This window comes from Pteropus alecto, unplaced genomic scaffold (genome assembly GCF_000325575.1).
Source record: "Pteropus alecto unplaced genomic scaffold, ASM32557v1 scaffold335, whole genome shotgun sequence".
Taxonomy (NCBI): domain Eukaryota; kingdom Metazoa; phylum Chordata; class Mammalia; order Chiroptera; family Pteropodidae; genus Pteropus; species Pteropus alecto.
In genome coordinates, this window is record NW_006436757.1 from 373,038 (window position 1) to 395,085 (window position 22,048).

The 22,048-nt window shown below is 56.3% G+C and overlaps 2 protein-coding genes across 2 annotated transcripts in view; both read right to left on the reverse strand.

The window, feature by feature from the left end:
* CPNE6 (copine 6) overlaps positions 1-3,745 on the reverse strand; it is a 6,222-nt gene extending 2,477 nt beyond the window's left edge. Inside the window, exons 1-9 of the mRNA XM_006913567.1 lie at positions 3,635-3,745; positions 3,003-3,004; positions 2,137-2,308; positions 1,526-1,705; positions 1,125-1,199; positions 873-947; positions 657-740; positions 476-565; positions 18-122 (exon numbers count right to left, since the gene is read on the reverse strand). Coding sequence (XP_006913629.1) covers positions 18-122; positions 476-565; positions 657-740; positions 873-947; positions 1,125-1,199; positions 1,526-1,705; positions 2,137-2,304 — 777 coding nt within the window. The 5' untranslated portion in view covers positions 2,305-2,308; positions 3,003-3,004; positions 3,635-3,745. The remainder of the gene's footprint in view (positions 1-17; positions 123-475; positions 566-656; positions 741-872; positions 948-1,124; positions 1,200-1,525; positions 1,706-2,136; positions 2,309-3,002; positions 3,005-3,634) is intronic.
* A 1,917-nt stretch (positions 3,746-5,662) lies between these two features.
* The window catches only part of CARMIL3 (capping protein regulator and myosin 1 linker 3), a 17,631-nt gene continuing 1,245 nt past the window's right edge, over positions 5,663-22,048 (reverse strand). Inside the window, exons 2-40 of the mRNA XM_006913568.3 lie at positions 20,579-20,673; positions 20,223-20,273; positions 20,065-20,124; positions 19,863-19,978; positions 19,553-19,650; positions 19,241-19,311; positions 19,066-19,139; positions 18,752-18,827; positions 18,574-18,662; positions 18,013-18,107; positions 17,709-17,795; positions 17,389-17,498; positions 17,173-17,250; positions 16,526-16,602; positions 16,341-16,445; positions 16,176-16,245; positions 15,624-15,705; positions 15,402-15,498; positions 15,201-15,255; positions 14,951-15,123; positions 14,646-14,714; positions 14,342-14,435; positions 14,158-14,256; positions 13,608-13,736; positions 13,321-13,434; positions 12,728-12,903; positions 11,899-11,986; positions 11,620-11,757; positions 11,273-11,336; positions 10,952-11,160; positions 10,462-10,562; positions 9,526-9,841; positions 9,067-9,195; positions 8,375-8,441; positions 8,192-8,281; positions 6,564-6,682; positions 6,303-6,483; positions 6,036-6,146; positions 5,663-5,909 (exon numbers count right to left, since the gene is read on the reverse strand). Of these exons, the coding sequence (XP_006913630.1) occupies positions 5,884-5,909; positions 6,036-6,146; positions 6,303-6,483; positions 6,564-6,682; positions 8,192-8,281; positions 8,375-8,441; positions 9,067-9,195; positions 9,526-9,841; positions 10,462-10,562; positions 10,952-11,160; positions 11,273-11,336; positions 11,620-11,757; positions 11,899-11,986; positions 12,728-12,903; positions 13,321-13,434; positions 13,608-13,736; positions 14,158-14,256; positions 14,342-14,435; positions 14,646-14,714; positions 14,951-15,123; positions 15,201-15,255; positions 15,402-15,498; positions 15,624-15,705; positions 16,176-16,245; positions 16,341-16,445; positions 16,526-16,602; positions 17,173-17,250; positions 17,389-17,498; positions 17,709-17,795; positions 18,013-18,107; positions 18,574-18,662; positions 18,752-18,827; positions 19,066-19,139; positions 19,241-19,311; positions 19,553-19,650; positions 19,863-19,978; positions 20,065-20,124; positions 20,223-20,273; positions 20,579-20,673 (4,079 nt within the window). The 3' untranslated portion in view covers positions 5,663-5,883. The remainder of the gene's footprint in view (positions 5,910-6,035; positions 6,147-6,302; positions 6,484-6,563; positions 6,683-8,191; positions 8,282-8,374; positions 8,442-9,066; positions 9,196-9,525; positions 9,842-10,461; positions 10,563-10,951; positions 11,161-11,272; positions 11,337-11,619; positions 11,758-11,898; positions 11,987-12,727; positions 12,904-13,320; positions 13,435-13,607; positions 13,737-14,157; positions 14,257-14,341; positions 14,436-14,645; positions 14,715-14,950; positions 15,124-15,200; positions 15,256-15,401; positions 15,499-15,623; positions 15,706-16,175; positions 16,246-16,340; positions 16,446-16,525; positions 16,603-17,172; positions 17,251-17,388; positions 17,499-17,708; positions 17,796-18,012; positions 18,108-18,573; positions 18,663-18,751; positions 18,828-19,065; positions 19,140-19,240; positions 19,312-19,552; positions 19,651-19,862; positions 19,979-20,064; positions 20,125-20,222; positions 20,274-20,578; positions 20,674-22,048) is intronic.

Sequence of the window (22,048 nt, forward strand, 5' to 3'; positions counted from 1 at the left end):
GTGGAGCTTCGTGGTACCTCCTGTCCAGGGTTTGCTGTTCCTTCCTGCATCTCCTGGAAGGTGCTAGTAAACTCGCCGATGAAGTCATGCTTCCCACTCGAGTCATAATCATACACCAAGAACTGAAAAGGCAGGGAGAATCAAGGTCAGGGATGCTTTGTAGTGGTTTCTGGGGGCAAGGGGAGGGACTCAGGGAGGTAGTGGCCTAACAGACTCTAGGCCCAAATAGATGACCTCGATCTGCCCAGAAAGGCCACCAGCTGAATTTTATTCTTTGGCTCAGTCTGGCAGGGACTTTGGCTTCTGATAAAAGGTACACGTCTTGGAAACACTGAGCTGTGACCAGTTTTTTATCCCACAGTGGGACGATCTTATGTCAAGGAGGAGAGAGAAGGGACCTGGTACACTCAGAGGGAAGGTCTCAGGCAGAGGCAAAATGTTCAAGCAGGCTGCCCTTGCTTGGCAGGGACTTCACCTTGAGAGGCCGGTGGAAGTCACAGCTGCATAGGGAATGCAGGGACAGGCGGAATGGCTCCCAGCTGGGGTTCAGGTTGTTCTTCACCACCTTGGAGAGGCAGCACAGAGACAGTCACCTCCTGTCTAGATTTCCCTACTCTGCTCTTCCTTCCTTCTTTTTAACAGCCCCAGGCACCAACCTCGGTCCTCCAGACCAGCTGGTCACTCTGGTCCCCATCGGTCTTATAGATCTCCATGAAAGGGTCAGACTTGCTGAACAGATCCTTGGGGGGGATAGGAAAAAAGGCCCATGAGCCTGGTGAGGTCTACAGGGGGAGGCGGCTAACAGTGAGAAAAAAGCAGAGCTGGGACTCGGATCTGTCTGCTGTGGGGGACCTGGGCTCTGGGGTTCTAACCTTATTGTCCAGCTTGTGGGCTCTGAAAGTGAGTTGCACATAGTCATTGGTGCCAGACACCTCCTCAGCCACGATCTGCAAGGGGAGCACAAGTGGCAGGACTCCCTCCTACCTCTCCTGCCACCTCCACAAGGTCCACCCTATGACCCTTCCCTTAGGTGGGGGCCTATCCTGGGCATGATGTCGTCATGGATGCCCATACAGGGGCATTGAATGCCCTGCCCAAGGGTAAGTACAGGTGACCTTGCCTACCGTGATGGTGGACTTGCCCGCAGTTTTCCCATTCTTCAGCAGCAATGGCTTAGTGACCTTGGTTTGTGACACAATCTGGGGATGGAGGTAGAAGGAGACCTAGCTGTGATGCTCCCACCTGCCTTGGCCAGGGTACAAGGGGACAGGTTATAAGTGCCACTTGGGCTAGAGTTGGACTTAATTTCCACAGTAGCCTTAAGGTAGGCACTATGACATCCTTTTGTTTAGATGAGGAAACCAAGACCAGAGAGGTTAAGTATCTTGCCCAAGGCTGCATAGCCAGTGAATGGCGGAAATGGGGTCCAAGCCTGGATTGAACTGGCTCCAGAGATCATGCTCTCTGTTATTTTGGATTTCAGAGGCAGAAGTTGATGGGGGTGGAGTGGGGCGGGAACACAGACCTGGCCCAAGGTGCACTCTGTAGAGCCGAGGAAGGTGTCATTGCTCGGGGTGGTGGCTCCATCCTCGGCGTCAAACACATGGAACTGCAGAGGCTGCTTCTCCTCAAAAAAGTACTCAAGGGCCAGCACCCGGGAAAAGACAGGGCTGGAGCAGGAGCGCAGCACCTCCGTGCGCTCCACCTGTATGGCAGGAGGGGTGGGAGCCCTCTGGGAAACCAGGTTCTTTTTCCTGGACCACCCATCATGCCAGCTTTTCTTGGGCTTACGCAGCCCCAGCAACTAGCTCTTCCCTGCCTAGGCCGAACCCCAAGCTCAGGGTGCTGCAAGCCCACTAGACCATCAGCCCTCTGGGGCTCTCATAAGGCCTTTCGGGGCAGTGCCACTGCCTCTGGGGCCATCTCAGGACCCTCTGGAACTCTGAGCTTTAGCAGCTGTAAAATGGTTTGTTTGTGATGATATGGCACGCCTGTCACCAAGGTTACCCACACAGCCTAGAAGAGGCCCCTCGGGGTCTTCACATTCTCCTGTAGGGTTTTCGTTGCCTCCACTTAGCCACCCCTCCTTTCCAGGCCAGGAGATAAGTGAAGGAAAGACCCCGAGCCTGCTCTCACCTCCATCCACTGCTCATCAGAGTAGAGCTTGAGCAGCACACAGGGGTGGGGCTTGGTGAGTGTGTCTCGGTCCAAGAGGCCATGGCAGGACACCCGCAGCTCCACCCGTGAAGCCCCCAGTGTCATGGCTGGGGGCTCGGGCACCCAACCCATCTCGGGGTCCGACATGTCACTGTGGGGACAGAGCAGATGGCCTGGACACTAGAAAGGGAATACCTGCCAGGCAAGGGGGTCTGTCTTCTAGAAGCCTGGGTCCTGCCCCATCCTTGCCCTGCTTCCTGCAGTCCTGGGACCTCATGGACCTCCTGTTTCCCCCGCCCTCCCGTGGCTTGGCTTTCCCCCGAGATCTGAGCAGGGAAGGGCAGAGGACCTGAGCCTCCCACCCCGGCACAGCCCCGTGCTTCTGTCACCACTGTGGCCTAGTATGCCTGGATGGGGCCGGACAGGGCTGGAGGGCTGGGGGGTTCCTGGCGTCTTGGCTCCTAGGCCATCGATTGATCCATGCGTTCTGCTGCCTCAGCACCTTCTGCTGTTTCCCAACTGATATGTGAGCCAGCGCTGTACTCAGTCTTGGCCCAAGGGAGCTGAAGTGGGACAAGGGAGTGGGAAAGGGGTGGAAGGGCTTCTGGAAGTCTGAAGAGGACAGGCCTCAGGAATGGAATCTGCAGTGGGCAGGAGGAGGCGGGGTGGAAGGTGCGCTGCAGGGCTGTTCCTATCTACCTACCCCCACTCACCTTGTGGTTGGCTGATGGGAAGGGAGGGGAGGAGGGTTTGGGGAGTTAGAGGCAGAGCCCTGTCCCTGCTGAAAGCTCCTCCAGGTTCCTGGCAGGGGCTCCCACTATGACAACTCTCGCTTCTCTCCCCACCTCTCCTGTTCTCACTTCTTGGCAGCACTGGCACTGTCTCTTAGCGACGAGATTTTTGGGGAACTGCAGCCCCCTCCATGCTGCCTGTGGGATGCGCGCATACCACCCTCCCCCAGCAGTGGTACCAAGCTTCGGGCAGCAGCAGGCAGGGGTACGCTGGCCCAAGTTCATGGCCGGTCAGTCCATCTATCTGTATCTGTCCATGTCTCAGGGTGAGGCTGTATGATCTCATGTTGTCCTTCTCCCCACGAGTGTGCATTAGTGTGTCTGATGCCCCCACTCTGTGTGTCTGTCCCTTAGTCGTGTGTCTGTCTCCAGGAGGGTGTGACAGTACCTGCACGTATCTCCGTCAGAACTGAGACCCTTCTCTGGCTGGGTACCCCCTCCCCACAGAGTATGCCTTTCTGGATCGGTGAGGGAGGGTCTGGGTTAGGGAGTCTCTGCCTTCTAGCCACAAGTCTCCCTTGTAGGACCTTGTAGGTCCCCTGAGATGGGCAGAAGCATATGGTGGTGAGGGGATCGGGCAAGAATGAAAGAGTGGAGACTTATCTAGGGATGGGGGGAGATGTTGTTATGGAGACTGGGCCGGCTGGGCAGGGTGGGGCTGGGCTAGGGAGGAAGGGGAAGCTCACCTGGCTTCTACTCGGGGGGCTCCTCTCTCCAGCTCTGGCCTTGGCCCTGACTCCTTTGCTGCTCCAGCCGCTGGTGCCAGCTCCGGCTCTGGCTCTGCTGCTATTTATGGGGCCTGGATGGGGAGGGGGGGGGCGGCAGCTCCAGCTCCCCCGGCACAGACCGGTTGGTAGGGAGAAGAGGGGAGGGGCAGGGCTACTGCCTGGGAGGGAGCCACAGAACCAGGGGAGGAGGGTGGGCTGGGGGTGGCTCAGAGGCAGGACCCCCACAGACACAGTGACACACATCTTCCCCTTCATGCCACACCCACGCCCACCATCACAGAGATGCACACATTGCGGCGGTATGTGCCACACACACATTCACACCGGAAAATGATGGAGACGCGCACCCACGACTCACAGGCTCACACGTATCTTGACACACACAGGCGCCAGCACATAAACTCACTGTGACACCACGACAGTTATAGCCCTACAGATACACATAGGGAAACACCCGATCTCACAACACTCTCCACATCACACTTGTTAAGGCTATTTACAGTCATGTAAAAAGAACACTGGGCTATACTTGTCTCACACACACACACACACACACACACACACACACACACACACACACACACCCAAATACGACAGAATGGGGATCTTCATGTGCTCCTTAAAAACCATCACATTCCATGCTGAACCTCAAAGCTCTAGAATGAGGTCCAGTGTCTTAGCCACCTTTTAACAGAGACAGTCAAGGAAATGGACACAATTGCTTAAGGGCACAGTCTCACATCCTGTTCACATAGCCCCCTGAGGACAAGGCTGCCCAGTGGGGAAATGTGCTGAAGGACTTATTCCCCAGGCATCTTCCTGGTCCCCGCAATTTACCTCCCCACCCCCATATTAAACCCATATGGCCACATCTTTGTGGGAGGGGCCATATAATACACAGATCTTGAGAAAACAAGATTTAGTCATTCCCTAGTGAGACCAGGGGAAGTGAGCAATTGCCAGGGAGCTGTACTCCACACGTGAAGACATTTGGGCAAATGGTTATCTGAGACGAGTACAAAACAGGGTTCACCAGAATATATTCGCTCTCCATCCCCTAAGCTGCTCATATATTAAGGTAGCAGCCATTTATTGAGCATCTTCTGGGTGCCAGGCACTATGCCAGGGGCTGGGGCTACATAGGAGCTGTGATTAAGACACAGTTCCTGCCCCCCAGGGGAGGGTCATGTATATAGAGCAGACAGGACCACAGACAGAAAGATGTTAAGTCAATATACAAGTGCAATTAAATGGGACAGGTACAAAGGTATGGACCTGTTCGGGGTGCAGTGGGCCACAAAGAGTGAGAGTTCGATTTGGATGAGTTGGAGGAGAGTATCAGGAAGGGCTTCACGGAGGAAGAGGCTCTTGAGTGGGAGTCTTGAATGCCAAGCTAATATTTGGTAGTACACCAATGGGAAATAATTAATTTAATTGTTTATCTTCTCATATCATTGACACTTCTGTTTACCGTCAGGCCATTCTACTGTTGAGATTTCCGACTATTGATGGTGCCCCCAGGATGCCATACCATTTAATTCCACCATTAGTGAGCTTGCCAGTACACACACACACGCACACACAGCATGCTGCTCCCGTCTCCTCCTGGTACACCACACACCCTCACAAAGCTGGACACATAATGGTGTTGGTTTCTGTTATTTGGTTCCTTTGCCCATCAGCTCAGCCCAGATCCTGCACCTGACACCCACCCTGGCTTTAGGACTTCTCATCCGTTCCTTGCCTGTCCACCAGTTCTTTGGTCCTTCCCTCTCTGCTCAGAGCCCCAGCCTCATCCCTGCAAGGTGTTCCTCAGTTTTCCCCACTGGGGACAAGCACTGAAGGGGAACAGATGGTGGAGGGTGGGGTTAGTGAATGGGGAAGACAGCAGAGACTCCAGGCAGGCCGTGATTTTGTTTTTTTATTCTGTACAAGTGGGGAGAGAGCCCCCTGGGGATTGAGGAATAGATCCGCCCTCCAGGGAGAAAAACAACCTCCACCCCAAAGCTCTCTGCTGAGGGAGGGAGGCATCGAGCACCTCCCTCTCTCCAGGTTGCTCCCTCCCTTCCCGTCCCCATGCCTCATCCTGCCATCCTGCCCCTGTGGGATGGGCTGGCAGAGGGGCCTGGAGGTGTGGGGTTGGGTGGGGGCCGGTCCTTCTGAGGCACATGTCGAGAGGAGTGCTGGGAAGGGTGCTACAGCTGCTGTCAGTCTGTTCCTGGCTCACTGGTTCCTGCTGGGTACAAATCCAGGGAGCACTATTTCCAGAGCAGGGAGAGCCTGCCACCCAGTGTGGGGTGTACCATGATGGACACTTGGGTGGGAAGGGGGACTGCTCTCTCACCCACCCCACTAGCACCTGTGGGGTCAGGGGGCCATCTTCTATCAGGCTCCAGCTTGTCGCAAGACTGTGCCCGCCGTGTCCTCTTGGGCTTCAGGGGGGCCGTTCGACGGCCTGAATCCGGGGGCCCTGAAATGACAGTCAAAGCAGGCCTGGCACATGAGTGGGGCTCACAGGCTAGGTGCTCATCTAGGCTGTGACTCATTTTGTGCCTGCGATGGGGACGTAGGGTAGGCAGCAGGTTACCAGAGGCATCCCAAGCCCCACTCCAGCCAGATGGCAGACCTTGGACCTCGGGCTCCTCTTGGTCTTGCTGTGAGCCCAGTCTCAGCCGGGGTTTGTTCATTCCTGGGGCTGCACCCCCAGCTTCAGTGTCCTCCCTGCCCCCTGGTTCCTGGGTGGGGCGGCGGCCCCTGGGCACAGCCACTGGCTTGGGGGGTCGTGGAGCTAAAGGGGGATCCTGCAGCTGGCAGAAGGAAGATGCTGGGTCAATTAATCTTTTGACCTCATCAAAGTGCCCTCCCCACCTGCTTTGCCAGCCGTCACCTTGGCATTCCGAGTGGGAACCGTCCTCTCTGGGAATAGTTCCCCCTCTTTCTCCTCTTCCCCATCTTGGGAGGCTGGGCTGGGGCTCTGGCAGCTGTGATTGGGGGCACTCTCCTCAGCTAGGGGATGGGAAGAGAGGAGAAACTGCAGGAAAAGGCATTCTTGCATAGCCCTCCCTGTCCCCTGCCCCTAAGCAGCCCTGGAGGCCAGGACTTTCCCCTCCAAGTCCATTTGCTCCTATGCCTCTGCTTCAGATGTCCCCATCTGCTCTCACATTTCCTTAGCCCTTGGTCCCCAGGATCATCCTGAGCTCTGAACTGACTGTTCCACTTGAAGAGCAGGGCCTGAGCCCTTTCTTGCTGGGGCGGAGCCAGAGCCTGGGGCTGTCTGGGTCCACAGACAGGGCTGCCAATCCAGGGCTGCAGTGCTCCGGGGCCCTGCCAAAGCTGCAGCCTGGCATTCCCAGGACTTTGTCTGTCAGTCTGATTCACGTGTGAGAGTCTCAAGGAGAGGCATCCTCACCCCACCCCCTGTGGCTTTATGCAAACTGAGCCTGAGGTTATATCACCTGGAAGGTGTCTGTGTATCTGTGGGGTATGAGCAGTGAGCGAGAGAGACCTGAAGCATGCTGGCAATGCGTGTGTGCTCAGTAGAGCATCGACTCTTGTGGTCTCCTAAATGAAAGCTGGAGCCCTGCTTTGTGTGTTTAACTAGTTTATGTGAGGATGGGATAACCAGCAAAGATGCCCCCAGTCTGGCTTGGCATTGGAGATGGGTAGGAGCACAGGCCTTGCCAAGCCAAGGGCCAGCCTGGCTCTGCACCACACCCTTGTGCCCTACCCTTGGGGTGGAAGAGGAGGAAGGTGATGGAGTATCTACATTTATGCAGAGATGTGGCCATATTGATATTGTTAGAGGGTCATATTCCAGGCCTGTGGGAACTTAGCTGATATGGAGCTGACCAGCTTTCCTTTAGAAGCTCCCTAAATGAAAGGTGCTCTGAATCCAGCAGAAGGGAAGGGTCATACTATGACCCCCTCCCCTTTATTCCTTCAGAGTTACAAAGCCAAAAGGTAAATGAATTGTATAAGGTCAACACTGCGGGTGGGGGCTGAGCCAGGACCAACACCCACGATTTCTGACCTCCAAGGTAGGAAGGACTCCTGCCCCTTCCTTGTGACACCTTTCTGCATGAGCTGAGGTTGCCTTGGTGAACTGTTTTTGAAGTGTACTGGAAGGTTTGAGGTGGACCTGGCATGGCTGGTACTTGCCCACTCTCTTCCCAGCTAAGGTGCAGAGAGAAGCCTTCTCTATAGAGGGTGTCGCTCCTCTGACAGTGACCAGGGGCGGCCCCTGCCCTAGAGAATTCCCCAGAATCACCCACAAAATGTTGTTCTTCTCTGCCAGTCCTGGTAAAGACACTTCTGTTTCATAGGACCTTTCTTTGGATTGGGTTGTTTGCCTCTTTTGAATGTAGCTTTGTAAATATCCTTAAACATTTTCACTGTACTGACTTCTTACTGCCCCATCTTGGTCATAAATTCCCCTGATGTGGGGGCTATGGCTTCTGTTTCTGTGGACACACCCTGCACCTTCAGTGCTGCTGCCCCAGAAGAGGCATTCCATACCTATGTGCCATGTGGCCTCTGCACGGCGCATGGCGCTAAAGCTTGGCTTGGTGCTTTGGGGTGGTGGTGGGGGCTTCCAGGCTCCAGACCCTGGTGTGGAGAGAAAGGGAGACAGGGGAAAAGCAAATTAAGAGGGGCCTGAGAGAGGGATCAAAGGAAGGAAAAGAGGGCAGCTATTCTCACCTGCATCATCTGAAGAGCGCCGTTTCTGCCAAGCCTGGCCGCTGCCCTCCAGGTCTGGGCCTGTGCCCTGAAAGGACAGCTGAGTCAGGTCATCAGAAAAGTCCCCTCCAAGTGGGGACTGCAGTGAGCAAGAAACTTTTGCTCTAGCATTTCATGCTAGACACTTGAATTGTTTTTCCCAGAGTGGCACCCATACCACCCTAGGGGCATAAGAAATGGCCTACATGAATGAAAATACTGTTATTTTTAATATTTACATGTTTATTTTATGTGTAATAGAAGAAAACATGACTGTAGTTTTAAAGATGATAATGCACATGTCCAGACTAATTAACGAAGTGAGCCAATTTAAATTAAAACATTATGTAAATAATAACATAGGTAGTATGTGGAAAAGGTAAGAATTAATCTTAAGGGTGGTAATTAAGTCACCAAAATTTGGTAAACAGAGCGCTGGAGGTAAATATTTTTATAACCGCTCATTTTACAAGGAAGTAGGGGCTCCAGGATATTAAGTGACCCATCCAAGATTCCACGACAACTGTCTAGTACAGCCAGAGCTGCAACTAATACCTTCTAAAGTCAAAGCATCACTCTCTCCCACTGACCCACCGAAGACAGGATGTGGGAGGGGGAGGATGGTAGACAGGGACCCACAGAACCCTCAGTTCAGAGCCTTGGGCTCCCCTCACCTCTTGTTTCCCATCGAAGCTCCAACCCTTGGCTCTTCCCAACCCAGGAAGGGCAACGCCATGAACCCTTGGCTGCTGTGCCGTCACAGGGGTCTGGCCTCCATCCCCTGGCTCTGACCCCTCAGTGCCCTGGAACAAGGTCTCAGGTTTACAAGGGAGGGAGAAGGGGCTCCACAGGCAACAAGGGAGCGGGGGAGGGTGCCTGCCCCTCTGAGTCCCCAGGCAGAGAAAAGCCCTGCCCCGACCCTCTGAGCAGTCCTTCTACTGCCCTCCTGTGCATGCAGCACTCCCAGCATGCTCTGGCTGGTCAGGCCCAGCCCAGTATCAAGGAGCAGGGAGTTGGGATGACCCGAGTCCTGAGTCCTAGCATTCTGCCATTAACTGCCTAGGGTAAGAAGGGCAGGTGGGCTATGCACGGGACAGCAAACAGGAAGGACACAGCACCTCTGCCTCACTTACCATCTTCCTGCGGAAGGAAGGCCCTCGGGTCCCCCCAAATCCAGGGAGGAGGCCACTCTCCTCCTCTGGGCTCCAGCAGGGGGAAGAGTTGTTGCCATGGCTGGGGGGTTCTGGGCTGGGGGTGCTCTCCTGAGTTGGGGGTGGGGGCGGGGGTGGAGGGAGGAGGAGCCCCGTGGTGGGGGACCCTGGCCCTCTGTCCCCCTTGAAGCTCCGGGGCCGGCGAAAGTGAAATAGGCCTCGGCGCCTCTTCTTCTGGAGTGGAGGCAGCGGCGGCTCTGAGAGGCCTGGCCGCAGGGTCCGAAGAGTCCGTGGGTAGCTGGGCAGGGGCAGGGTGAGTTAATGACGAGCCACGGGGAGATGCAAACGTCAGATGCAGAGGTCTCTCAGGGCTCAGGGTGGTGCTGGTGTTAATCTAGCCTTGGCTCTCATAAACCTCCCACTTTCCTCTCTCATCGTCTCTCCCGCTGCTCTGTAACCGTTTCCACTTAGTTCTCAGAGATGGTGTCCTCATCTTCCATGTCATAATCCTCCAGCAGATCAGCTCTTTCCTCCCAGGCACCCCTCCCATCCTCTCCTGCTCTCAGCTTCTCCAAGTGACCCGGTTCCTTGAGTACAGGACTGTGGCCGAGAACATGCTTTCTAGGGCTCTTACCTTAACTATCAGCCCGACCCAGGGACTGCCGTCACCTCCCCACCCCACCCCCACCCCACCCCCACCACCTCACTGTGATAGCCCCATCCTTTTCAGCTAGCTGTCCTGAGGAAATTAAGAAAGCATGGGAGATAAGGACTGGGTGGGGAAGGACAAGAACGTGGAGGAAATGTCCCAGAGAGATTAGCTTTGGGCACCGTCACTAGAGCAGCCTCCATGGAAGCTAGGTGGACACAGGAGCCCTCTGGACCTGCGGAAAATGGGAGTGTGTCCAGGTGCCACACCTGGAACTTTCGTCCATGACCCTTCGGCTGAAAAAGTCCTCCAGTCCCTCATCCAGTCGGGTGGCCATCCCATTCTCCTGACGTGTGCCAGGTACTGGCACCTGTTGGGAGGAAAGTCCTATCAGGTATTTCATCCAGGCCAGGGAGCCCCGCTCCCATCCTCTCAGGGCTTTCCCCTTTGGCCTTGGACTGGCCTTTCTTGGCCCCACGGGAATTTAGACTTCAGTCCACTCGGGCATTTCCTAAGCTTGGTTCTTGGCTCTATCCTTTACCACAACGAGGACTGCCAACTGTCTGGCAGACAGATCTATCTGTGATAAGGTCTAGCTCCCAACCCAACTGGATAGTCCCTCTACTTTCAGTGGCTGACATGGGCCTCTGCCAGATCTCCCAAGGCTGGTGCCTCTGACATTTGGGTCCTAAAGCTACAACCCCTGGCTCTGGCATTGCTAAGTGAAGTCGGTACTTCCATAAGGCTTTAGAGACTCACACTGGGCCGACCAGGGCCTGGAGGGGTGGTCCTGGGGGGCCGGGGCCTGCCTTGTGTTTGATGCCTTAGTTTATAGCCATGAGTGGGAAGCTCAGCTAGACCTTCCCAGGAGCCACTAGCTGTGGGCTGACTGCTCCCGAGTCCTGAGAACCAGCCAGGGGGGATGCCCAAGCTCCCCAGCTGGCTTTCCATGTCCTGAGGGCTCCCACCTGTGGGAACAGCAGTGTTAGAGGGACTAGCAGGAGGGGCAGGGAAAAAGCAGGCTGGTGAGATGAGAAAAAGAAAGGGAAACAGCCGTTAGAATGGAAGCTGGGGACTCACTAATGAAGGCAGACACTGGCCGGATCTTTCGGCAGCGTTTCTGCTTTTTGATGGCCATGGTGTCCTGCAGAAACAGATGAATGGTGGGGCCAGGTTGCAAGTCCCAGGAGCCTCACCTGGAGCCTCTGTTCCTCATAAAGCCTTCTCTTTAGAGTCCCTCCTGCCTCCTTCTCCTCAGATGGTTGGGGCATTGGGCAAAGGGAAGAGATTGGGCTGGCTGGCGCTCAGGAATGAGGCCAGGCCCAGCAAGGGGAGAGTAGAGTCCAGAGAAAGGAAACGGGACAGTGTTTTCCAAGTTCAGGGGCAGGACCTGGGTTAGGAAGGGGATTGGGAGTGGGGATGCTCACGATGTTGGTCCCAAGTTCATCATCTGTGGTCTCCTCATGGTCATGGTTATGGCCTCGGCTTCGGGAGGTCAGATCCTGCCCTTGGCCCAGCCCCCCTGGTGGATCTGATAGTGTTCTTAGCTGGGCCAGGTGCCGGGCCTGGGGAAGAACAGCTGTGAACAGGATCTCAAGAAAACTGCCCACCTCCCAAGGCCTTGAGGGAGGGGAGAGGGCCGGAGGAGATGGGGTAAAGTGTAGTACAAGGCATGCCTGAGCCTGGCCAGGGTTCAAAAGACTTACCAGGCTCTTGTGGGAGTGGTATAGCTCCTGCAGGATCTCATCGACTATGGAGTTGGTCAAGTAGGTGACAACTGAGAGCTTCACTTCACTGTGGGCACAGGTGAGGCTCCTTAGCCACCCCTCCCGGGTTCTGAGCCTCAGCCTTGCCCTTCCCTGGGTGCCTGAGGGAGAGGGCCAGCTAGCTTGGCTGTCCAAGGAGGCCCTGAGGTGCTGTGTCTCCATAAAGGCATATCCAGTCCCACCCACAGACTCTGAGCCTGGGTATGTAGAATCGAGAGGGTGGGCGAAGATGATTGAATGAAGAAGAGCAAGGGGGCTTGGTGTCAGGCCCCTGGAGCTCCATTGGAACAGAGCTAGATCAATTGGGGTGCTGAGTGAGCTCTGCTGGTTTCTGCTGCAAGATCAGAAACCAGCTCTTTTGTAATAATCTTTCTTTGCTTTGGTGAGTGGTGGCACTCAGACCCAGAATGAAAGAGCTCCAGGGGTGAAAAGTGCGGGGAGAGAAAGTATAGTCTACGCACTCTAATCGCATCAATATTCTTTGACTATGCCTCCGAGGGGGCTGTGCTTTGTTTTTAGGCGCATGTGTGTGGCTATGTGTGTGTGCACACTGTGCGTGCACTGCCTGGCTCCTAAACCCCAGCTCAGCACTTAGATTTCTAGGGCAAAGACCAGTCCAAACCTGAATAGCAAGATTGCAGTTGGTTAAAGATTTATCTCTTGTAATGGAGATTGTGCCATTCATTATTCATTGCTGAGAGCTGGGCCCCAAGTCCCTAAGTGTTCTGGGCCAAATCCAGCCCTGCCCCAGCCCCTTCCGGCCTCTCACTCCAGCTTGTTCTGAATGTCCTGCCCCGCCTGTTCCAGCAGCGCCCCGCGGATGAAGTTCCGGGGCACAGTGACACGCTCAGCCACATTGCTCAGCATCTTGTTGTGCCCCTCGGCCACCCGCATGGCCACGGGGCATAACTCCTGCGTTAGGCTGACCATGGACTCCAGGATCACCTAGTATGAAAAAAGGGAGGCCAGAGCCCCAAGAGGGGCAGGGTCAGGGCTGGCACCAGCCAAGAGACTAGCCTGTCTATGCCCTCTCTACCCCACCATGGTGAGACTGAGTGGCCTGCCAAGGTCACAGAGCAGGTTAGCAGCAGAGCCTCAGACATTCAGGCTTCCATTCTACCATATAGACAGGGAGAGTCAGACCAAGGGTCAGAGCCCAATGGGGGGAGGTCAGTGTTCAGGCGCCAAGGTTGAAACTTGCAGAGAAAATCCAAGTCCAGTGTTCTGGCAATGTCTTGGCATAGTGGGAGTGTGGGTGGTCTCAACTCTGCAGTTCCTTCTTGCCCCCAGTAATCTCCTGTGTTGGGCTCAGCCCTCAGCTTCGGGCCTGGGTCAACACTGGGCTCCCTCCCCAGGACTTGCCTGCAGCTCCTTATCCACAGCCTTGGACACCTCACTGGCTACTGACTCCAGCCTCTGCCGCACAGGCCCATCATTGGCAAGCACATGGCCCAGCTCATAGAGGCTGGGAAACAGCTGTGGAAGAAAGTAGCTATGATCAGAAGGCTAGAATTAGGCCTTATTAGGTCTCTGGGTGCCCTGCCCTAGGAGGGCAGATGCACGGGACAGGGCAAGGATACTCCTGGGTTAGCATGGCTGGCCCTCCTGGTAATGGACTGTCAGGGAAGGTAGGGCTATGGAGGGCTCACCGCCCTGGAGTTCTTGGCATCCTTGATGAGGTCCCGAGCATAGAGCAGCTCATCTTGCACGGGCTCTAGGGGGCACAGCCTCAGGGCCCGAACCTCTTCCTGCACTCGTCTGCACAGCCGCTGCAGCATCTGGAGCACAGCCAGCAGGAGTGTCAGGGGGGCCCTACACCCCATCTTCCCAGGTGGGACCCCAGGTGCTCCATTTCTGGGTCTCCTTGGGCAGCATGATTGGTGCCGGCACCGACAGGGGCAGCAGTGATGTTTCTGGATGGCCTATTCTTCTGGGAAAGCCCTTCTTGAATGCCCAGTGGAGCTCTCCCAGTCCTGTGCACCCCTTGTCCAGGAGTCCCTGCTGTTTGCCCACAGGTTCTCTCATGTTTGGGGATCCAATTCTGAATGTCCTGTCTTCCTGCTCTTCCACACGCGACCAGTTACGGGCACCCACACGTTGCCTCTTTCATGCCCTACCCCTGCGTGTGCTGCTGTCACATCACACCTGTGCCTTGCATGCCCCATGCATGCCCCGTGTGTCCCAAAGGGAAATGTTTACTTGCTCGGCGCTGCTGGTCACCAGGCCCTGCTGCAGCCTGAAGGCCTGCTCCTGGGGGCACGTCTGGGAGTGGTTGTTCCTCACCAAGCACCACTGGATCTAGAGATGATGGGGTAGGTGGGGTCAGGACCTGGGGATGTGAGCTGGCCCCTGCCCTTTGCTATTCCCCCCCTTAGGCTGCCACCTTCTGCCAGACGTCCTCGGTACGCTCGGGGGCGCTGCGGTAGGCTTGGGAGATGTCACTCACAGGGAAGGACATGAAGCGCAGCGTGTGGTTGCTGTGGGACATAGTAGCAGAGTTGGGTGGGGAAAGAGGTGGGGAAGAGAAGCCTCTGCTCCCCAAAATCCACCCCTTGCTGACTGCTTCCTAGTCCATGGCTCTTCCAACATTTCTGTGCAAATAGGTCAAGTGGGCTGGAGTAGTTCAGGCCTGGTCCAGGCACAGGGAAGCTGGGGGCTTGGGTCAGGGCAGGCCCTGGTCCACTCACCTCTCCAGGGCCCTTGCAATGTCCAGAAAGCCCAGGGCAGACGTATTGTTCCGATCCCATAGGATAGTTCTGGGCAGAGGGTGAGCATAGCTTGTTAACTCTCTTTCTGAGTCCCTGTTAGGGGGCAGGACACAGCCCCCATTCTGGAGCCCTCCCTCCTTTCTTGGGTGACTTCTTTCTGGGACTGAGGGTCTCCTGGAAGCTGGTGTACAGAGTGAGGCAAACAGGGAGGAAGGACATGTGTGTATGTATGTGGCAGGGGGAGGGCCAGGGCTCCAGGTCAGAGGGTACAAGTGGGAGCTCACCTGAGGGAGGAGTTGATTTGCAGGGCTTTAGACAGCATCTTGGCCCCGATGTCCTCCATGCCATTGCCGCTCAGATCCACCTTAGCCAGGCAGGTGTTGCTGCCCAGGGCATTGATGAGGATGCTGGTACGCAGCTTCAGCCGGGAGTCTGCCACTGATAGTGACTGCAAGGACTGTGGGCAAGTGGCGGTTGGGCCCAGTCCCCGTGTCCCCCACCATTGCAGGTTCCCTCCCGGGCCCAGTCACTCACACAGTCCTCTTCCTGGATCAGCTGCACCAGCTTGTGGAGGATCTCCTCCAGGGTCCTGCGGGGAGTCAGGGTTCAGAGTAGGAGGGGAGGGGACTGAGGTCATGCTATTGAAAGAGCAGGGAGGGGGCCAGAGGTAATACAGTAAGCCAAAGGATAGGTGATGACAGAGTGAGGGTCTGTGGTATGGGGAAGGGGCCTCACTTGGCCTTGACATTGAAGTTCTTGCCCAAGAACAGGTGCTTGAGGGACTTGTTCTTGCCAAGTGCTGGCACCAGTGTCAGGAGGTCTGAGTCGAACCCTGGCCAGTAGATAGGAGAGGCTTGGCTTGAGTCCCGAGGCTTATAGGAGTCTCCTTAAAGCTTATCCCCCACGCTCCGGGCCCCGTTCCCACCTGCTCCCAGGAAGAAAAGCACCCCTACTCACCATTGTCTGACAGATCCAGGCTGCCCACACAGGTGACAGCCCCCAGCTGCTCCTGCAAAACCTGGGCTCCTGCTGAGCGGAGCTATAGGTACAAGGTGGGGATGGGGCGGGGAGGCAGGGTAGGGGTAGGAGGTAGGGCACCTTTGATGCTCAGAGACCACAGTAGTCATGCCAAGACTCAAGATCATATCAGGTCTAGGGTGTAACTCAGGAGGCTTTCTCCACACCAGATCCCTCCCTAGGGCTCTCTTCCTTCCCTTGTGTCAGGAAAGTCTCCAGACTGTTGCTCTGGAGATAGCTCTCTCCTGCCCTCTGGTGGGAAAGCCTGGTATCTCCCACCCCGAAGCTTTATGGGAAGAGATACTGGAGACTGAAAATGACCTCTGGAAAGAGGGATGCAGACCACAGACTAAGAGGAGAAAGTAGAGGTGTGATCAGGTTGCAGGAGTCACAGAAGAGTAGTGCAGAGGCAAGATGTTGCCAGGGTTTGACTTAGGTCAGAGGAATGAACAGTGGGGGACAGGTAGAAGGGGAGGGGGACTGAGGGCTTACCTCACAGCTGCTGAGGTCCAGGTGCAGATCACTGAGGTGACTATTGAGGGAGAGGCCCTGGAGCAGTGCCCTGTGGGAGGAAGGTCAGCAGGCCCACTTTTACCCCTCACCCCCTTCTCTTATGGTTTCCCCTTATACGCTCCCCCAACCCTGCACCCACCCGACCTGAGGGCCTCCAGGGGCAGCTTTGTGGCCGACAGGTTGATGTGGCTCAGTGTGTAGGCGCTGCTGAAGAACTGCTTGAAGGCTGGTGGGGCCTCCCGGCCCTTCCTGCGGAGATCCCTGGGTCAGCAAGGGAGGGGGACAGCCACCACTCGCCCCATCCCTTCCCATACCCCTTGTGCTCCCACCTGTGGGAGCAGCTGTTGCGAGCCAGGTTGAGGTAGGTTAGGTGGGAGCAGCAGCCATGGAGCAGGGCACCCAGAAGCTGTGGGGAGAGACGTGTGGGTCTCATGATGTCTGGAAAGGGTGCTGGGAAGGGTGGGTGAGGACTCCTCTTCTCTCCCCATCAAGGTCCTGGCTCTTTACTCTCTGCAGTCAGTCAGTGTGAGCCCCACTGTGGATGCCTACTTGGCCTCTTAATGCCTCAGTTTCTCCTCTGTGGAAAGTGAGTCTACTGTTCCCAGGGGTGGTGGAGAGGTTCGAAGACAGTGGAGGTGTCAAACCAGGGTCAGTCACCACACTCATGAGGTGCCTTGTTCAACTTAAGGAAAGAATCTTTTCCTCCTGGTGGACTCAGCCCTGAATGAGAACGCCCAGCTAGGGATCGGAGCGAGGGCTGGCTTTTAGGCATAGCCAGTATGACCTTGGGCTACGACCGAGAAAAAGTGCCACACAGGTGTCAGCTATGGGCGCTGCTTTATAATTCAGCTGAACCTGGCTGAAGTCATCCTGACAGGCCTGCCCACCTCCATACTCAAGGAGGGGAGTAAGGCAAAGACCCACACTGCCCTCCCCAAATCTCCTCAGGCTGGTCCCCCCATCGCCAACGACTTACCGAGTCAATGGCACAGTCAGTCCCCGCCAGGTCCAGGTGCACGAGAGCATTGGGCTGGGCCAGGAAACTGTAGAGGGCCTGGGAAGGAAGAACAGAGGAGCTATAGGGGAAGGGGTGATAGAGCCCCACCACCCCTGGGCTACAGAGCAGAGATCCCAGGCTCTGAAGCCTGAGTGTACTTCTGCAGGGGCTTGAGGCTACATTCTATGGACTCACATTGGACTCGTCTGTGGCAAGCAGCCCAGGGTTCTTGCTCAGGTCCAGGTATCGAAGGGAGCTGGCAAAGGCCGGGTTGGCCCCGAAGGTCTGGCCCAGCGCCTGGAGCCCTGAGCACAGTGGGTACTGGGCTAGGTTGGCCTCCATCCCCACCTCCTCCCCTGGCATACAACACTTCCCCGCTCCCGAAATGTGGCTCCTTTCTTTTCCTTGATCCCTGAGTGGCTGTGCAAGTGGGTGGGTATACCTTTGGGGCTCAACACCCCAGGCAGTGCTGGGGAGGTTCAGACGTCAAAGGTCAGGAGTATCAGTGCAAATACCTCGAGGAGAAATGGCAGTCTTGGCCAGGCACAGTTTGGTGAGGCCAGTGGGGAAGCAGAGGAGCTGCTGGCTCAGACTGAGAAAACCTGGGGAGTGGAGAGAGAAATGGGCCCAGTGAGAGGATGGGCAGTGGCAACAGGTGGTGCAAAGTCAGAGTAGGGGCTCCAGTGGGGTCCAGGCCTGCGGTCAAGGATGGTGGTATTGGGGCAGGGGCTGGTATCAGGTTGGAAAGCTCTGGTTCAGACCCAGGTTGGGCTGCAGTCTGCATTTGGGGGGGGGGTAGGATTCTGGGCTGGGGCTCACCCTTGTCCTCGATGGGGTTGTGAGACAGTGTGAGGGCATGCAGCACACAGCTCCTGTTCTCCCCGAATACCCCAGCCAGCTTCTGGACAAAATCCCTTCAGGCAAGGAGAGGAAGGATTTGTTTATCCCAGCCCCTGGGCTTCCCCACCTCCTCCACCTGCCTGCCTGGCTGTGGCTGCAAAGGTAAGAGGCCCCCACTGGTGGGGAGTAGCTTGGGGTCTGCCATGGAACTTGTCACCACTCTGGAGTACCTGGGAAGTCACATTAAGACTAAGTCTAGCTTCAGGTGCTTGAGACTAGAGCAGCCCACCCTTCTCAGTAGTTGATGGAAGAAGGGTGGGGCATGCTGGGGAAGGTCACAGAGCTGAGGGTCAGGAGCTTAGCACTGAGTCCCAGCTTGACCACTGACTTGCTTTCTGCCCTCTTTGAGCCTCTGTCTCCTCTTCTGTAAAGCGAGGAGCTAGATGAGATAATTCAGAGGCCTGTATCATGCTCTGAGGTTCTGGGGCCCTGCGACTATATCGAGGGGGCACCACTGCCTAAGGAGGAGGCTGGACTCACGTCTTAAGTCCAGCATTGTCCAGCACCAGCTCTTCAAGGCTCCCTGACTTGCTCAGGGTGTGTAGCACCTGTTCTAGCACTTCAGAGCCCTGAGGACCGAGGTGGGTACTACAATCAGGAGCCAGAGAGAGCACTGCTCTCTCCCCCTCCCATCACCCCCCTCTCCCCCAGTCCCTACCAGCCGCAGGTCTTTGCAGTAGAGTTTGGTGAACCACTGGTTGTAGGCCAGGGCTGCCACCATTAGGGCCAAGTCTCTGTGGGGAGATTGAAGGGGTGAGCAGGTGGCTGGGGCAGAAAAGAAGGGACTAGGGATGGAGTGGTTGGGCAGAGGAAAGCCTGGATGGGTAGAAGGCAGTGGTGGGGTGACATGGGGTTGAGGAGATAGAGCTAGGGCTGTGGGTGGGACTAGAAAGGAGAGCCTGGACGAGCCAGGATTGAGGTGAGGCTGGATTTCAGGGGTGGTGGTGTTGAGTCTCTACCACATCAGCTTACCGGCTCTCCAAGTGGCTGAAATCCAAAAGATTGAACTCCCGGTTGTCCTCAGCATGATAGATGGTGTCCACATCCTTGGGGAGGTGGAACTGGCTCACAACTGCTCCCCTCCTCCTCTTCTGCCCCCTCCCTCTGGGTCTCACCTGCCCACCTACTGGTTCCCTGCCCAACGCACCCATTGCACCTCCTCACGGCAGTGCAGCCCATTGTAGTCACACAGGGCAGCGTAGGTCTCAGAGAAGCCACCTGTGGAGTAGGAGATGGGCTGACTCCAAGAGGAGCGAGAGGGAGAGGAATGGGCTTGGAGAGGTCAAGGAAAAGTCAAGGTCATTTATACGCCAGTGTCCTGGGTTCCTGCTGCACCATGAACCTCTGAAGTCTGGGAGCTATAGAGTCCTCAAGGCAAGTGAGGCCCCATACACAGAAGACTCTGAACAAAGAGCAGGGTGGTTTAGGTCCCACTTTCCTCAAGTCTGCCCCTGCTCACCGCAGACACTGTGAGTGGTAGATGTAGAAGTCTCAGAGTTGGGGGATGTGTCCCGGGGTCCTTCTGGGGTGTCTGCATTTCCACGCCGGATCAGACACCTGAAAGATGAACAAATCCATCCCAAAGAGGGTGAAAAGGGACTCTCAATTCCCCTGTGATAGCTTCTGGATCCCCAGGAAAAAAGAGGAGTGGGGACATGAGTGTTCTTCTCCTCAGTGTCCCAGGAACTCAGGTCCAGGGGAAGGAGGAAAGGAAGGAGTAGTCTCCTTGTTATCCAGCCCCCTTGAGAGATTTCTCCTTTGCCACTCACCCAGGGCCAGGGCAGACCTTGGAGAGGGCAGAGCTCACGTGTCGCGTCACCTGGTCCACACTCTCAGCTGATGGCAGCCGCATGCTCACCATGCCACGCTCTGTCTCCACTAGGATCTGTGGGAGAAGGAGCAGCAGGGCCTTAGATATCTACTCTTTCCTCTTGCTGGCCCAATAGTGGGGCCCCAGGCCCTGGCACTCACCTGGTTCTGACTAAGGGTGTTGAAGGCCCGGATCTCCAGGACATTGAAGGAGCTCTCCACCTGGAGGCATGGGGGATGCTCAGCTCATGGTAAGGGTCTGGCTGCCAGGCTCAGGAGGGAGCATGCCTGGTGCTCTCCCCTTCCTCAGCCCAACTCACCTTGGCTGGGACTTTAAAAGGAAAGAGGTGGAGGCGCCAGGAAGTCAGGGCCTTCAGAGGAAAAGAAAGTTAGCAGCAAATGGTGGCTTCCCAGACCTTCATCCCCCTGCCTTCCTTTAGCCCCCTCAGCCTGTGTGCAACCCCTGCCAGCAGCGGCCCTCTGCCCTGGGGTCGTCTCGCTCTCCCACGCCCCACCCTAGTTTCCTGGATACCTACTCAGTCCAGTCTGCCTCTCTCCCAGGCTATGTCTTCTCAGCTTTCCCTCACTTCTGTCTCCCCTGCCCTCCAGGCTCTCTGCCTTCAGCAGCCCAGCTGCCTTTGATACCTCCCCTTGCCCCCAAGCCCAGCGCCCTCACCAGCACTCGGTCTTCAAACTTCTTGGGTTTTGTCTCCAGCTTCACGCGATGTTGCTGGAGCACAGCCCCTTGGCTCAGGCACCTCCGGATGCTGTCTGCAGGTGGGTAGGGGCCTGCTTAGAGTTCCCCTTATCCTGGCTACCCCCACCTCTCCAGGACTCTCCAGGGGCAGGGTCAGATGGGAGGAGAGAGAAACAGAGACAAAGGACAGGGACACAGACCTGTTCTCTTCCTATTAGAGAGGAAAGGGGTGTGGAGAAAACTTTGGCTCCTGATGTTCCTGAGTCAAGGAACAGTTGCTGAGTGACACTGTCTGTGGGAGGGTGTGTCTTACATTTCTGAAGGTGTGAAGGATTTTTCCAACCCGTTTACTCCAGCAGCCATCAACCCATACGCAGTGAGTCAGAGTGTAGGGGCATGGGGGTGTCCCTTCGACTACATTCTAGTGGTCTGGGTGTGTGTATCTGCCTTTTACTACGTCTGTACGTGCCTTCTGAAGATGCCAGGGAGCTCCTGTGTGGCAGTGGTGGGGATGGGTAAGTGTGAATGAGTATGCTGTGCTTGCAGTTGTGAAAGGGGCACAGAGCCAGAAGGTGCTGGTGTGGGTATGGGGTGGGAAGGATTTAGTGTTTAAATGAGCCCATACCCATCTGCTGGAAGAACCATTCAGATATCCCAGAGAAAGAGGGAGAGAGAGAGATGTGTGGGGGTGCGATTGCTATAAAGATGTGTGTACACACATCTCACGATTATGCTTGTGTGTGTGTGGAGGTGTGGAAAATCGCCAAGGTGCAGCATGCCGCTGAGTATCCTTGAGTGTCCTGGTCTCTGTGTGAGCTAGCCTGTGCTCCGGATTCTGGGGGTCAGGATTGTGGCAGTACTGGGGCTTGGGCCTTGGTTTGGGCCCAGTCTGAGGACCGTGCAAACAGAAGAGGCCTTGAGGTATGGGTGTGGGGTAGCAAAAAAGGGGCAGGCCGGGACAGGAGCTGTGGGAAGGTAGCTGCAGAGACCCTGCTCTTGCTTTTAGCTCCAATCCAGGCCTTCTTCCCTGATTCCCTTCTTTGCTCCATTGGTCTGGGAGCTGCTGGGCTGCTGGGGGCCTCTCCAGGGCCAGTTCCGGGGCGGGGCCGAAAGGAGGGAGGGTGTGGAGCCAAGAGGCGGTCAGGACCAGGGGCAGCTCCCATCGTGAGGCGGGGCGGGCCTGGCTCCGCCCGGCGGGGAAACCGGGATTCTCCGTAGGGGAAACTGGACGCCTAGCTGAGGGGTGGGCCAGGGTCGCTGAGAGTCAGCCGGGGAGCGCGAGGGGACTGCACCTTCACGGAAGATAGGGACGGGCGGCTCCGGGGCAAGAAGGACCTGACAGGGTGAGGCAAGGTGGGCAGCAGAGGATGCTCCGGGGACAGAGATGCTCCTAGCTGGGATGCAAGGGCAGGGGGCTGCCTTGCAGCTAGGATGCGTGGGGGCGGGGGC